Raw genomic sequence first — 15,946 nt, 5'->3', positions numbered from 1 at the left:
GGCGCAAGGTCGACGTCAATCAAAAGATCATTTCAGACCCTGCAAACGCTTTGTACCTACTGATGGAATTGCACTAAACCTGTTAACGAAAACTCATCTGATAAAAAATTCTGTACAGTGCTTTCAGTTTTATGACTCAAATCATTAAACTTAACTCAACTGCCTGCCATTACCTGCTTTAGTGTCCATGTTGAACTTTATGATAATCTGAACTTTGTTTATTGAGTGTATCTTTTGTGAATATATCCTTTTGTATATTATGTATGTTTTTATACATTAAGGTCAGGAAAGACAAATTTCCATCTTAAAATCTTTTAATAATGTGTATGTTTAAATAACAAAAACATACACTTGTGCCAAACATATAATTTTTTTAATTAAAAATCTACAATTTTATTTTATTAAAATATATAGCCAATAAGAGTCCAGAAGAGATGTGAACTCCTTAAATATTGTTTAAAGGTGCCAAAGAATGCACCGAAATAATCTGTTAAATTGTTTTCAGATATCTACATAAAAGGTTTGTGGCTTTATTACGTGCAAAAAAAATCCAGAGATGGTTTTACATGTCCATTTACCACTGTAGAATTTCCCCAAGAATGAAATGGTCTATTATTACATTATTTAAAAGGGTCATGAATTATAATGTTGAGCTCTGCTCTGATTGGCAGAGCAGCTCATTCAATAGATCTGTGTGTGTGTGTGTGTGTGTGTGTGTGTGTGTGTGTGTGTGTGTGTGTGTGTGTGTGTGTGTGTGTGTGTGTGTGTGTGTGTGTGTGTGTGTGTGTGTGTGTGTGTGTGTGTGTGTGTGTGTGTGTGTGTGTGTGTGTGTACCTGGTAATTATCACGTTGTGAGGACCAATTGTCCCCATAAAGATAGGAATACCAGTGTTTTTGTGATGGAAACATGAGGAAACATGCTTGTAAATCAAACAGAATGATGTTTATTGAAAATGTGAAGTAGTAGAAGTGTTTCTGTGATGGTTGGGGTTAGAGAATGGGGTAGGTAAGGGCAATAGAATATATAGTTTGTGTGGTATAAAATGCATTACGTCTATGGAATGTCCCCACAAAACATGGAAACCAGAATGTGTGTGTGTGTGTGTGTGTGTGTGTGTGTGTGTGTGTGTGTGTGTGTGTGTGTGTGTGTGTGTGTGTGTGTGTGTGTGTGTGTGTGTGTGTGTGTGTGTGTGTGTGTGTGTGTGTGTGTGTGTGTGTGTGTGTGTGTGTGTGTGTGACTTCCCTTTTGCTTATTTAACGATAGGAAAAATGGTTTGGGCACATAACGCACAGTCTAAAAGGGGTGTTCCTATTCTTATAATGAGTAATGGGTGTGTTTTGGGCATAACATTGGAAAAATTGGTTAACACTTACTGTGCATTCACACCGCCACTGGCAAGAGCATCAATAAAAGCTCTGGCTGCCCTGCCAACGACGCTATAGAAAAGGTGTAGTGGATGCTCTGATGCTCAAATGCATTCTCTTAACTCCTCTCAAGCGGAGGTTTCCGGCTTCTGATTGGTTGCCGGCAAACCGCGTCATAGCTCATTACCATAAAGTTGACCTGATTTCAACTCTCCTCAACGCTCAAACTGTCCAAGACTCGCTGCGGTGAGCTCCGGCTCTCATTGAAAATGAATGACTTTGGGCCACTTTGACGCTCTCGCCGGTGGCAGTGTGAATGCTCATATGTTTTCTCTCACATTGATTATTGTAATGCCTTGTTTACGAGGGTTTCTAAAACCATGTTAAATAAATGACAGTCAAAATGCAGCTGCAGGAAACCTGACAAGAACAAGGACTGAATGCATCACTCCAGTTTTGGAGCCTTACACTAGCTTCTGGTCAGGGCCTACAAGGCCTTACATGGTTTGGCATCACATCTTTACTTCTATTATTTTTTTCTGTAAAGCAGGTGCTACATAAAATAAAGTGTATTATTATTAACATTACACTCACTACTGCACATGCTGATGTGACAATAATTTGATTAGGGAATGCATACATTTACAGTGGCCGCTACACATTCTCCGGTCTGTCTAGGTTATTTGCATAAGGTGATCTGATTGGCTGACGCACCCGTTGCCACTTGAAAAGTTGAGAAATGTTCAACTTCTGCAGCGAGCAACAACATTGACGGATCCACAATTCAGTTCGGCTATGCATGACGTCACCCATTGAAAGTGAATGAGACGCGTTAACACAAATCAAAGATATGCAAATCTTCCCACACAGTGACGTAGATATGTGGGGGAGTGTTTGAATGAGGCGTTTTAGGAAGGCATGGATAAGCCTTTTAGAAAAAATATCTCTTTAATCTTTGTGACTTTACGGACGAACAGTTTTTAACACTCCAAAGAGAAAAGAAAACATGAAATGGCATAATAGGACCCCATTAAGCTTTGCTGTCATTAAGCTTTGCTTAAGATGTCAATCAAAATATTATGCATTTAAAGGAATCACAGTGCATTCTCTCTCAACCTGCTTTTGCGCAACTTTACATTCTCTTGCATTGTCTGGAGGACCAGAAGTTGACATCAGAAAATCCATTGTTAACTTAATGAAGATTATGAAATACATTATTCAGTCAATCCATCTGTTCTTGTAGTTCCCCCGTGTGGCCCAAATCATTACCCCTCTCTCATTAAATTCCAGTTTAATTTTCACCCTAGTTGTCTAGGGATACAAAATTAAATCTTCACTTTATTCTGAAGCAAATAAGGTTATAATCTCACTGTCAATGACCATACATGTGTGCATGTTTTACAGTTATGATATCAGTCTACTTAACATGTTGCCTAACTAATGGTTGTTGAACAACCCATTCTTCTTATTCAGACACTCAGAAGCTATTCTGTCTTATCAAAATACATTATTTCCATCAACATGTTTGGAATAATAGTCCTTATCCAAACAGTAAGGCTTAACAGACACAGGGGTAGATTAAATACTAAATGGAAAATGGAAAGCAGACAATCTGTGATGTCCTGCTAAGTTAATTTATTTCATCTAAAACTATGTTAAACAACCATTTGCTAATTTTTTAATACTTAATTATAATTTAGTTTATTGGTTATTAGTATGCATGTAGGTTTATTATGCACTCATATTAACTAGAGTCTACTTAGTAATATTTTTATTTTTTGTAAAAAAAAAATCATATTAAAAAGAAATATAAATAAGATATAGTGAAACTAAAATGAAGTTTACAAAATACCAAAAATTTGCAGCAAAACAGCCAAATTTGTTAAATCCCAATGAATTTAATAAAGTGACATTTGTGAAAATAAGGCATTTGAATAACCTTTTCATTGCCATTAAAGTAAAATTACCAAATTACTGAACCTTAATGTAGGAGCCTGATAAAAAATACTATTTTACAAGAAAACATGGACGCACTTTGGATATTGTGCATCTAAACTCATCACTTCTAACTTCAATGCTAATAAAAAGTCTGGATTTGGCATGGACTAACTTTAAAGAGCATCTATTGTTCGATTAATGTTTTTACATTTCCTTTGGTGTGTAAGTGTGTATTAGTTAATGTTAATGATATGTAAAAGGTACAAACCCTCTAAGTAAACAATGATGCAAGTTATCCTATCCAACGTAAATCTCTTTCTTGGACTACAACAAACACACGGATTGTAGGCAACAGTTTACTTCCTGGGATTGGTGATGTAGACAAGACCGACATTATCATAATTCCTTCCGCTTCGGACTCAGCCTGTAATGCTAAGTACAGACAAACACAGGCCATCACGTTACTCACTCTAGATTAATCGCGGGATTTAACTTTATGTCATGCAAATTTTTCGCTCGAGTTGAATATTTTCAACTTGGACAAAGACACGTTTGAGGTGAATAGCGCGTGTTTCCGCGGTAAACGAGCCACCCATATCGCATCATTTGCATCACCCCACGCAAGGACGCGTCTTTGCATTGACTTTGTATGTAATCTACTCGCGCAAATCGTTGAACTCACATCTGGTGTAAACCCATGGTAACCGAATCTTTCAAACATGGTAGGGAGCGTCACATTTCCTGCTGACGTCAGAGGTAGAGGTCTTCTCGGGTCCAAAGAAATGTACCCGACCCGAAATGACCCGAATCACTTCATACCCGAACCCGACGTGCATAAATAAAACAATTTTAAAGAAAGACCCGACCCGAGACAAACCCGAGAAAATTAGACCCGAGTCCGACCCAAACTAGTGAAAAAAAAATTTTAACCCGACTGAAACCGAATGTAAACGGCACTGACGTGTGTGCATTCTGCAGACCCACGCGCAGCAGTCAGACAGAAAGAAACTCCGATGGCCTTGCAACCAATTTGGCGAGCTGCTCCATTCGTTTTACTTTGTTATCTGACGACGACACCAACGTAACCGCTAAAATGTACATTTATAATTGACTGACATGTTTGTCTCAACGAAAATTAACCTTCCGACAACCACACAATGTCGCAAGCGCTCTTGGCAAACAGATGAGAGGTTTGAAAAGGACATTGACGCACACAGGCGAGAGAGTTCGGGTCTTCTCGGGTCCGTTCAGAAAAAACACATTCATTTTTAAATTACCCGAGACCCGAAGCCGCTATTATTGTACCCGACCCGTGTCCGAGGCACATGTGAAACTTTTAGAACCGAACCTGAACGGGTCTCGGGTCGGACCTCGTGTTTTCGTTTCTACGTGGACCCGTGAAGACGTCTAGTCAGAGGTAATCACAAACGTACAGAATAGCTGGCCAATCAGGGACAAAGAGCTTTTCAAATCGATGATTTTTGTACAAAATCAGAGCATTTAAGGAAAGCAGAATATCTGAAGCTACAAAAATGTACGGCATATGGAAATAAATTTGTTTTTTGAACCATAAACCACACAAACACATTGTATTATACCAAATACCCAAAATAACGTTGTTTTTTAGTAATAATGAAATAGGTGATCTTTAAGTTGAACCATTGATATTTGGCAAGCAGTTACTACATAGATAGACCCACCTGCCCACAACTTCTTAATAAACTCCACCACTGTGCTGAATCAAGCAGGGTCCCAGTGGAGCACTGCCTCTTCAACCACATCTTTTTCTTAAACATCCCACTGTCTCTAATGTACTAAAGGGCATTTAAACACAAAAGACCATTCAATGCCAATATTTGAATTCCATTAAAGTCAAACACTTTCAGTACATAAAGACACAACTATTATCCAACACGTTACAAGTCTCATTATAATGCAGTTAGCAGAACTGTCATTCAATCTAAAAAAAATAATAATTGAGGGAATTTGTTACCACTACTTAATTGAATGCATTGGTGCAAGTAAAAAAAAGTTCATAACTACATGAATGTGATATTGTGTTATACATATGTTAAATGTGTTATTTTTACTTATTTCCTTCTCAGAGGACGCTGAGACTCTGATATGTATCAGCAGAATCATTTGCTTTTCGAAGGAAATCACCCTATCATGTCTCACAGTTGACTGTCAGTAGGTGGTAGCCCACACAATTCTACTTTTATCTTGCGATAAAAAATAGCAGCAGCACTCAAGGGCAGCAACATGAATATAAGTGATAGTCAGTGTGTTATTTGATCAAAACTGGGACTGTTCTGCACATACTGTAGAGATTAGAATGATCGAGAATGTTTTATGTTGTGGTGATAATGGTAATGGCAACATTAGCTGCATAGCAACTGGATGCTAAAGACAAGCAAAAGGCAGACAGAGGATGGGCAGCAATTGCTTACTTGGCAAGAGAGCCGTGAAAAACGGAATTCCCCAGTGACTGGTAAAAGACACGGGTTGCTATGGTGACCTCATGGAAGGGATGGAGCCTTGACACGTCTTTCCAGCTCATGATACAGGATTCCAATGGGCCTGACATGAACAAAGATGCTTGTAACGCAGTGATTAACCAAAAATCTTGTAGAGGATATGGCTTTATTTTTTTGGTGATAAAATACTCAAATTTTTAGCATAAAATGTACCATATAACAATTGTAAAAAAGGAAAGATTACGCAAATGCCCCCGACTCCTACAATCACCATTAATAAAAGACCCCAATCTCTTAAATGTCTACCTGTAATTTTCAAATAAGCCTAAAGGCCTTTATTATCTGCTTTCTTTTTGTGTTCGAGCTAAACTGTGAAAGATAACAGAGGAAATTCACTCCCAATCATGACACCACTGACTCTTAGAGATTATTGATAGCCACTTCTTCTCCGATTAGTCAAGACCAACATCACCTGAACTAATCCTGCCATGTCAGAGAATTCACTTCACTTAGAGGCATCCCCACAGCTTTCCCATTTTGTGAGAGTCTCTCAGACTTTTCCCGCATCTGACACGTCCACTCACAAAGAACGTAGAGAGCAGTACCAACTCCATCAGCTCACTTGACTGTAGGCTTGCAAAGCCAATTTGTGGTCTTTTAGTCAACTTTGTGATATCTTGCAGGTCCTCTCTATCTGTTCAGCAGAGATGGACAGTGACGTTTATTTTTACTTACTGCTTTAGTACATGTTTCAAGTATCTGTACTAAATCAGTGTTTTTCTTTGAAAAACTTGTTCACTACGTTCCAAAGCATAAATAGCATACTTTTTACTCCACTACATTTCATAAATACAAGTTGTCGTTTTGCATTAAATACACTGTAAATTGCTGTAATTATGCAGCTGGTTGCCAGTAACTTACTGTAGAAGATAAAGACTGAAAATATTTCATGTTCATTTAACTTTAAACAAACTGTTGCCAGTAATAACATAAATGTAAAATCTACAGTAAGTTACTGGCAGCTTGTTGCCAGTAATACCCAGTAATACTGTAATTTCTACAGAAATGTTTTACAGTGTACTTAAGTACATAAAAATCTAGTATATTCTATACTTTATTACACTGTAAAAAATTTCTGTAGAAATTACAGTATTACTGGGTATTACTGGCAACTAGCTGCCAGTAACTTACTGTAGATTTTACATTGATGTTATTTACTGGCAATATTTTGTTCAAAGTTAAATGAACATAAAACATTTTTAGACTTTATCTTCTACAGTAAGTTACTGGCAACCAGCTGCAAAATTACAGCAAATTTTTTACAGTGTACTTTTATTTAAAGGGGACATTGCACAAGACTTTTTTTAAGATGTCAAATAAATCTTTGGTGTCCCCAGTGTACGTATCTGACGTTCTAGCTCAAAATAGATAATTTATTATAACGTGTTAAAATTGCCACTTTGTAGGTGTGAGCAAAAATTTACAATTTTTGGGTGTGCCCTTTGAAATGCAAATGAGTTGATCTCTGCACTAAAGATTAAGGGCCGGTATTATCCCCTTGTGACATCACAAGGGGATCTACATTTCAATGACTTTTTTCACGTGCTTGCGGAGAGTGGTTTGCCAGAGCTAGGTTGCAGGGTTGCTCTTTTTTTTTTACATTTTCTAAGTTAATAGAAGCACTGGGGACACAATTATAGCACTTAAACATGGAAACAGTCAGATTTTCATGATATGTCCCCTTTAAGTAAAACTACTTACTTTTACTTGAGTACAATTAAATTAGCCTGATGGTCTGCCTTGGACAAAGCCCAGACCTGAACCCCAACACCTTTGCCTACTGTACTGTATATAAATTAAATCATAAATATTCACAACCTTGATTTTTATTTTATGACACATGCTGCCAACTTTTAGAGTCTATAGTTTATAGATGACCTGGGGCATTTGTCATCTGCATCTCCCCCACCAAACCACTCTTTGACCTGGCAAAAGACACTGGCTTTCCAGCAACCATTCATCAGGAGTGCACTCAAAGCATTGGACTGAACATCCTAAAATATAATCATAATGATGTTAGAACAGCTTCATGTGTTATTAAAAAAGTGGTCATATATATATATATAAGATTACAAAGCGAGATAGAAAATCCACAATTGTAGTCTACATAATTAGAGCTACTGTATGGACCATCAGATAAGAGACATTTTTTATAGTTGGGATCTGTTATCTTCCTTTATCTGCTTGATATATTGCACATAGAGTCAAGAAGTGGCTTTCTGATACAGAGAAATTCAAATAAAAGACAGCTTATTAAGGATTATGGCTACTCTTAAACGTGTTCCAGTGTGATAATAGCCACTGTTGTCTCAATGAGTCGATTTTAAAGGTGAAACGTGGTATTCTGTGCCACTAAATGGACCAAGCTGAAATAATGACTGTTTAGGTTATGTATTGATGCTCACTTGTTTGTATATTTTCCCATCGTTTCAATGAGTTTGGATATGTGCAACAAACTGCTGTATTCTGTAAAAGAGGTTCAATCCCTTCCGATTTAGATCTTTCGTATGTGCTTCATTAAGTATTGAGCTGTTTTACTCAAAATACCCTCAAAGGATCTACCAAGGATGAGCGTTACCAATGTGGAAATGATGAGAGCTGTTTTCCTGTTTGTTCATGTGAGGCTCAGCAAAAGCCTATTAGGCATAACCAGGAAAATGTATGACAACAGCATTTTTTATTAAACCACAGACCAATGCAATCCAGCTAGTACATTTATTTTTATTAATAATTTATTCTTAACACATACAGTAGGAAGATTTAGTCAAAAAACAGTAGTTGAAAAATGTTCAGAGATTATTATAGCATAGCAATCCGTAACATCTTTTTTGGCGTTTATTAGTTATTGTTTACAATTCAGACAATCCATAGTAGTAATAATAATAATATCTTTCATTGTTAAAATTCAGATATACAGATAACCAGTTTTTGTACTACTAATTTGTACTGTGTGCTCACAACGGCTCTTCACACTTAAAAGCACACAAGAGTCAGATGGGTTTGATCTTGGTGATGTGCATCAGGGTGACATATGCATAGTCCATAATACTCTGGACGGAAATTCCTGTGACACCTGTGAGCTCCTCCACTACCTGCAGCGCACATCAACTAAAACACTTATTATTTACATTTATTTATTAAGCAGACAATTTTATCTAAAGCAGCTTGCACTAATATTTGCCTTTCTTTATGATATTCCAAACTCAAATGGTTTTCTTTCAATGGAATACAAAAACAAGTGCTAAATGTTTATGCTGCTCTTTTACTTCCAATGACAATTAAAGGGGCCATGGCATGAAAATCTGACTTTTTCCTTGTTTAAGTGCTATGATTGGGTCCCCAGTGCTTCTATCAACCTAGAAAATGTGAAAAAGATCAACCCAGTAACTTAGTGTTGGTAAACCATTCTCTACAAGCACATGAAAAAATAGGTTGTTGACATTTGGCTCTCCTTATGATGTCATAAGGAGCTCTTATTATAATAATACCGCCCCTTAATCTGCACTATCCAACCACAGTTATTTAGTGCAGAAAAAGCACAATTGAGTTTCAATTACAACAAACCACCATCATTGTGATCAGTGTTTGAATTTCATCAGCTCATTTGCATTTTAAAGGACACACCCAAAACGGCACATTTTTGCTCACACCTACAAAGTGGCAATTTTAACATGTTATAATAACTTATTTATATGGTATTTTGAGCTAAAACTTCACATATGTGCTCTGGGGACACCAAAGATTTATTTGACATCTTACAAAAATGTTTTGTGCCATGGCCCCTTTAATGTGGGCTCAGATGCTAAAACAAACACCAAAAATCAAAACATAAAAGTATTAAAATGTCATCCACACATCTGGCCACTACAATCCAATCCTCTAAAACCGTATTTGGGAGCTTCACAATGGTAAAATCAAAGTGGTCCCCATCTATAGCTCAGTGGTAGAGCATTACATTAGCAGCGCAAAAGGTCATGGGTTCGAACCCAAGGAACACACATACAGATAAAAAAATTTATACATTAAGCTTGTAGTGCACAATAAATGTAAAATGGATCAATGTAAAATGCTAAAAATACTCAAAGCTACTTCATGATGCTACGTAATTTACAGCGCTCGACAGCATCCGTCATTATTCATTTTCAACATATAGGGCAAAGAAAAGCATAAACATTGCACCTATCATTTTATTTGTGTTCCAGACAAAAGTTATAAAAATTTGACATAAACTCAACTTTTCAAATCCTCAACCTGCCTATTTTTTTACATTCCCCCTGGATAAAATCATATACTTCTCTGGGTGCTGCTTCTAGGAAATGATTATTATTTAAATACCTTTTCCCATGTTGAGATATGATGAATAAAGGCAGCAACAGCAATGACTCCAACTCCCAAAAGCATGAAGTCTTCAGTCACAGACATAAACTTGGCTCTGTCACAAACACAAGATATTTTACATTTTCCAAGCTGTGGCAGCGTTCACCACCAAACAGTGTAATGATTAACTCAACACTACTTTTAATTGAGTATTTTAATTTCCTAATGCAAAAATATTACATATTGTGCCTTTAAAGAATAATGTCAAAATAAAAGTATTCTTCATCTTCAGAGAGTGGACAGGGAAAGATAAAATACCCTAAAAAAGGCCTGTACCTTTGCTCATAGGAAGGATTGGGGGATCCAGTGGCAGATACTAGCAATGTGTTGTAGATGGACTCCCTCTGCAGGTAAATGAACTGCAGTACATACACACAGAGATGGTGCAGCTGCTCCACAGGGGCTGATGGATCATTATAGCCTATGGGAAGTCACAGTATTAATCTCATGAGAACCACTCACGACACGTAAAGCAAACAATCACGTTCTGCTTTGTGCCGTGTCATGTTTAGGAGCGTAGAAATGTCTCCATAATATCATTCCTTCACAAACAACAATGGCAAACACATCAAAATATTTTATAACTGCTTTAAGCTAAACTCTTGGAGGTCTTTTAAAGCCTTTATGGCGTGAACCTTGAATACTTGCAGTTTGAATAAACTTACCCAGCACTTCCAAAAGAGTCTCCACATATGTCAAAGCGTTTGGAACATTCAAATTAAAGTTGAGAGTTTTTAAAATAAAAATCTCCGTGTCCAGGAGTTTCTCTTTGGTACAAGGGTAACTGACTGAGTGCAGAAATTTCAGCGCAACGTCGTTGTTTACAACCTAGATGAGAAAACAACCAAAATAAACCACTATATGAATGTGATATAAAAATGTTTTTGTTCTTCATCGTGTTCTGCATTCGTACATTCAAGTGCAGGTCCAGTTTGCTGGCTATCTGAACACTGGAGAGGGTGAGAAGAAAGAACTTCTCCTTGAGAGTTTGGTGGATGAGATCCGTATAGTTTCCTTTGTCCTTACATGAAAGACTTCGTGTGGGTTGCTTCCGCTGGCTGACGATTAGACCTTCAAGATATTTGGCCAGAAACCTACAGTAGGAGAAAGTGAAGCTTTTAATGAGGTTGTTCATTAAATAGGGAATCAGATAAAGCATATTTGGCGTGCTTTCCGAGGAGAGGGCTCCGAGCTCGGAATTTTAGCCCAAATCCAGAGTACTCCCCCCTCTTTAACTGGGTTAAATGAAACTAGATGAGAGTGAGGTGACGGGGTGGAGGAGGGATGCTGCAAAAATCTGTCACGGGACAGAGGTGAGGGACTGCTATTTATAGGCACCTCTTTGCACTGATTGGTTGGATCACATGACCATGCTCCTCCCGAACTTAGTTGAATAAACTTCATAAAATGAATCATGAGTATTTGAGTTACCTGTTCAGTATCTCAATGGCATAGTATCCAACCACAGGGTCAAGTCCTAGTTCAGCACAAACGTAAAACACAGACTCTGTGGATAAAAATAACATCTGCATCATTTTAAAACACAAATGTGATAATGCAGTTATAAAAAGTTTTAAAGTAATAGCTGGTGCCAGATAGTTTACCAAAAAAATGAAAGTTCTGTCTTCATTTACTCACCCTCATGTATAAACCTGTATAAATGTCTTTGTTCTGTTGAACACAAATGAAGATATTCTAAAAAAAAAAAAACAGATCTGGGGCACCATTGATTTCCATAGTATTATTTTGTCCTACTATGAGAGTCAATTGTGCCCCAGATCTGCTTAGTTACAAACATTCTTAAAACATCTTCCTTTGTATTCAGCATAACAAAGACATTTATGGGTATTTCCCAGAATTCGGGCCTATTTATGTCGCCAGGGTGTAATTCTATTAAAAAGAATCAAATCTAATAAATTTGAACACCAATAATTGTTTTTAAACAAAAACAAGCCTAGACTTTTTATGGCTGCTCTTACTAATAATTTTATCACATTTTATTGGTGTTTTGTGGTACAATATCTGTTTTTGGTGTTGAGTTTTCACATGTCGTGCCATATTTCAAACATTATTTACCATAAATTAATAAATAAAATATATGCATATGAATTAAATGTTACTTGAACTAATAAACTACATGCACAGATAAGCATATATATGCATTTTGTACTTTATTTTGCGTAATTTCTACTTGTCCCATCCCAGACAGCAGACGACTCTGGGCCGGATCCGCTCCGGATCTGTGCCGAAGTCAACAGATCTGGCGCTGATCCGGTGCGGATCTGGCTCAGAGTCGTCTGCTGTCTAGGATGGTTTAGCTGTCATTACCAACACGCTCTGCATAAAGGGACTTTTCCACTGTTTTTTATCAAAAGTTTATTTGGTAGCCATGGTAAGCTAATGACATAGTGGAGCACATGGATTTCAAGCTGCCAGACTGATGCCTTGATGTCCAGAAAAGTAAGTAAATCTACTCTTTATTCTTTGTCTTGGGCATGTACACTTATTGTGCGTCATTACCATATGTGTTGTATTTCTGTATTTTTAAACATTATTGAAATATTTGTATCACTTTAATAGTTAAAATGGTGTACATTACATTACATGTTACATCTTAGCTAGTAGGGCTATTTTTTTGACAAAAATGTCATTACCAGCACAGTCATTACCAGCACAAAACATAATTTTGCCAATAAATTATGTATAAATAACAAAAGCCTCCTACAATTATACATTCTGACAATGTTGAACAGTCTAAATGATCACTATTAAAAAGTTTTGATATATGGCATTCACTTAAAATAAGCTTATATTCCAAGCCAGGGTAGATTGATGAATCAGAAATACGTAAATGACTATAATTCATCTTGCAAATAAAAATCTCTTTAAAAGATAAATTCGATTACATGTGAAACCACAAAATGTTTTACAAGCACTGATTTATCATTTAAGTTTAATTTTTTGCATATATTCGATGATGTGATGGTAAAGACACATTTACTTGACATAGTTAACGTTACGAAAATGGCAAAAAAAATCATAAATTCCCTTATCTTATGGTCTCTCAGCCAAGCTCATAACGTCGCTCCTGACTTAAGGACTGATAATACCAGTTAGTCAAATTTGGAATTTTAATTTTGAAAATTGCAGTAACCTAATTTGGCCCTAAATCTGAGACATACCCTTATACAAGTTTCAAACAACTTCAGGGTGGGTAAATGATACAAAAAAAATGTTAACCCCTTAAACCCCTAAACATGGTTATCAATGTTTTATGGTGTTTATGGTGTATAATCTTTTGTACAATTGTAAAATCTTTTTTTTTTGTATTACAATGTAAACACTGCGATACATGAATACAGTATTTTATTACATTTATGACAAAATCTGCCTGTATTACCATCTGATAACATTAGTGAACTACGCTAGCTAACACCCTCAGTATTTCTTGAGGTAAATAAAACAGGTTGACAGAAGCAGACAAACTTCTATTGTGCTATTGTGAGGCTAACACTTACCCACTATTTTTTGATCTTTCAGATTTCCACACAGATACGATACAGTTTTTAAGTTGGATCTGTTTATATTATTGAGGTAGGCGAGAGTATCAGATAAAATGTCTATAGACACATCCCTAAACCTCAGGTTTCTTGGTTTGCTGTGTGGAGATGATAACGTCGCTCTTTTTTTCCATTATATGTTCGTCGAGCTAAATTATCATTACACAAATAATTAACTATATTAATAGTCTTTAATTTGACGTCCGGTTTTCAAGATCCACCTATTTATGCGACTGTGGCGAAATGTCCGTAAGATGGCGCTCGTTCGTCTTTGAATCTGTAGATTTATGTTAAAATTATTTAACATATAAAAAACTGTAAAATTATTTAAATCAGATTATTTTAACGGGTGGTATCAATAAAATATTCACTATAAGTTTCTAATATCATTGTTTATTAATTCTTCAAAATTGTTGTTTATTAATCATAAACGTTTGTGATTGGACTATCAGTAGCATGCGCTGAGAAAAGAAACAAAAAAGCACTGCGACAAAATGACGCATACCTTGAGGTATTCAATATATATTTAAAACATTTAAATTAAACTAGAGTGCACAGTAAACTTAAGATGTTTTTAAGATGTTTTTACATTCATTTCTACATTTTTATAAAATGTGTTTAACTGGGTTAACGTTGGGTTGCAAAAGCTAGCTGCGCAAAAACAGTGCAGCATTGACATGTAAATAACCTCTCGTTTACGTCACAGTGACAGCGCTTCTAACATGGCTGACAAGAGTAGTCAAGGGGACCCAAAGCCTGAAGCCAATTTTGCAAAGAGAATAGACCCTACAAAGGAAGAACTCAGTAGGGAACAACTGCAATTTATCCGACAAGTGGAAATGGCCCAATGGAAGAAGAAAACAGAGAAGCTCAGGGGTCGAAACGTTGCGACAGGACTCGCCATCGGAGCTGTAGTACTTGGCATTTGTATCCTTAACAACTTGTTATACAAGGTTATAATGGCATGATGTAAGAGTGAGTTATCCTACTGTCTTCAGTCCGGTAATTTATCCGGTTTGGTACATTTCTGAACAGGTAACGTTATAAGAAATGGGAGATAATTTGTAGATCTATAATATGTGCTAATTTACACGTGGGTGCATTATTGCATGATCAACCAACGCGCAGATATCCTATTAAGTTTGTCATGTTAAATGGTTTACTGTAAATTATGTTTAAAGTTTTTAGTATTATATTATAATTTATTTTTAATTGTAGTACTGTTCCAAACCATGTTATTAGAACCCATAACTCATATACAGTACATTGGTTTATGTTACAAGATATTACGTTTTTAGTACTTAATAGTGCACCGTTACATCATCACTAGTCATGTTTTTGTCATGGGTTATGCGAATTGAAGTATTAATAACTATAATTATTATTTTGTTTAGCAGTTCCTGTAACCTAGTAGTCAGACTGGATCTGTGTAACTACTATATTCCTTTACCAGCTGCATCCAGACGGCTACACTTTCTACTCTGTATCACAGGAGAAAATAATGGATGAGATAGATGAAGAAGCAAGGATTGCTAAAATACACACTTCGAAGACAGGAGCCAACTGAACTGTCATCTGTTTATCTCTGCATATACTACAAAAAATAACACAAGAATGTTGCACTTGGCATCCCTGACGGTCACCGATGACTGCAATTCAAACCGACGGCCAACAGAGGGCAGCAGATACATTTAACAATTCCTCATACGTGAAGACTCTTTAACACATAAATCTAGCCTGTGTTGAAATGAAATAATCATTTGTCTTGACCGTAAATATTTTTCATGGACTATGGTAATTCCGTGTTATTGTAGAAACATGGAAAGTGAAATTCATAATATCCACTGTTATTATGATTTCTGCAGTAATTACATATCAGCTTTACTGGAAGTTCTGCTTTAGGCACAGATATATAAATAAATCAATTAATTTAAAAGATTTGCAGCAATTTGTTGTAAAAATGTTTTTGTTTTGCCTTTTTTATAAACACAATAAATGTGTCCTGAATATTAGTATGGTGTGTAATGGTGGGAAATTACTTTAAAGTACCTTTGGGACCTTATGTTAATCACAATAGGAGCACATATTGTTAAGCAGAGGTTTTGTTTTAAATGGTCAAACATTTACGCACATGGTAAGTTTGTAAAATGTTTCTTATTTTATTTTTAT

General features: G+C 36.3%; 2 protein-coding genes across 2 annotated transcripts; one reads left to right on the top strand and one right to left on the bottom strand.

Annotated features, from left to right (window-relative positions):
- Positions 1-8,536: 8,536 nt before the first annotated feature.
- cntd1 (cyclin N-terminal domain containing 1) lies at positions 8,537-13,901 on the bottom strand (the record flags this gene model as incomplete). The annotated part of the gene is made up of 7 exons (XM_055177068.2): positions 8,537-8,932; positions 10,176-10,272; positions 10,494-10,638; positions 10,883-11,045; positions 11,131-11,311; positions 11,649-11,724; positions 13,736-13,901. Coding segments are annotated over 7 exons (930 nt in total), but the record flags the coding sequence as incomplete, so codon positions are not given.
- A 567-nt stretch (positions 13,902-14,468) lies between these two features.
- On the top strand, positions 14,469-15,789 carry coa3a (cytochrome C oxidase assembly factor 3a). The gene is made up of 2 exons (XM_055175880.2): positions 14,469-14,704; positions 15,241-15,789. Exons 1-2 carry the CDS (start codon positions 14,500-14,502, stop codon positions 15,342-15,344), a joined length of 309 nt encoding a protein of 102 aa, XP_055031855.1. The 5' UTR covers positions 14,469-14,499; the 3' UTR covers positions 15,345-15,789.
- Positions 15,790-15,946: the final 157 nt, after the last annotated feature.

Source organism: Misgurnus anguillicaudatus, chromosome 4 (genome assembly GCF_027580225.2).
Source record: "Misgurnus anguillicaudatus chromosome 4, ASM2758022v2, whole genome shotgun sequence".
NCBI classification, from domain to species: Eukaryota; Metazoa; Chordata; class Actinopteri; order Cypriniformes; family Cobitidae; genus Misgurnus; species Misgurnus anguillicaudatus.
The sequence above is the reverse complement of the archived record's forward strand: the minus strand, read 5'-3'. Positions and strand labels throughout refer to the sequence as shown.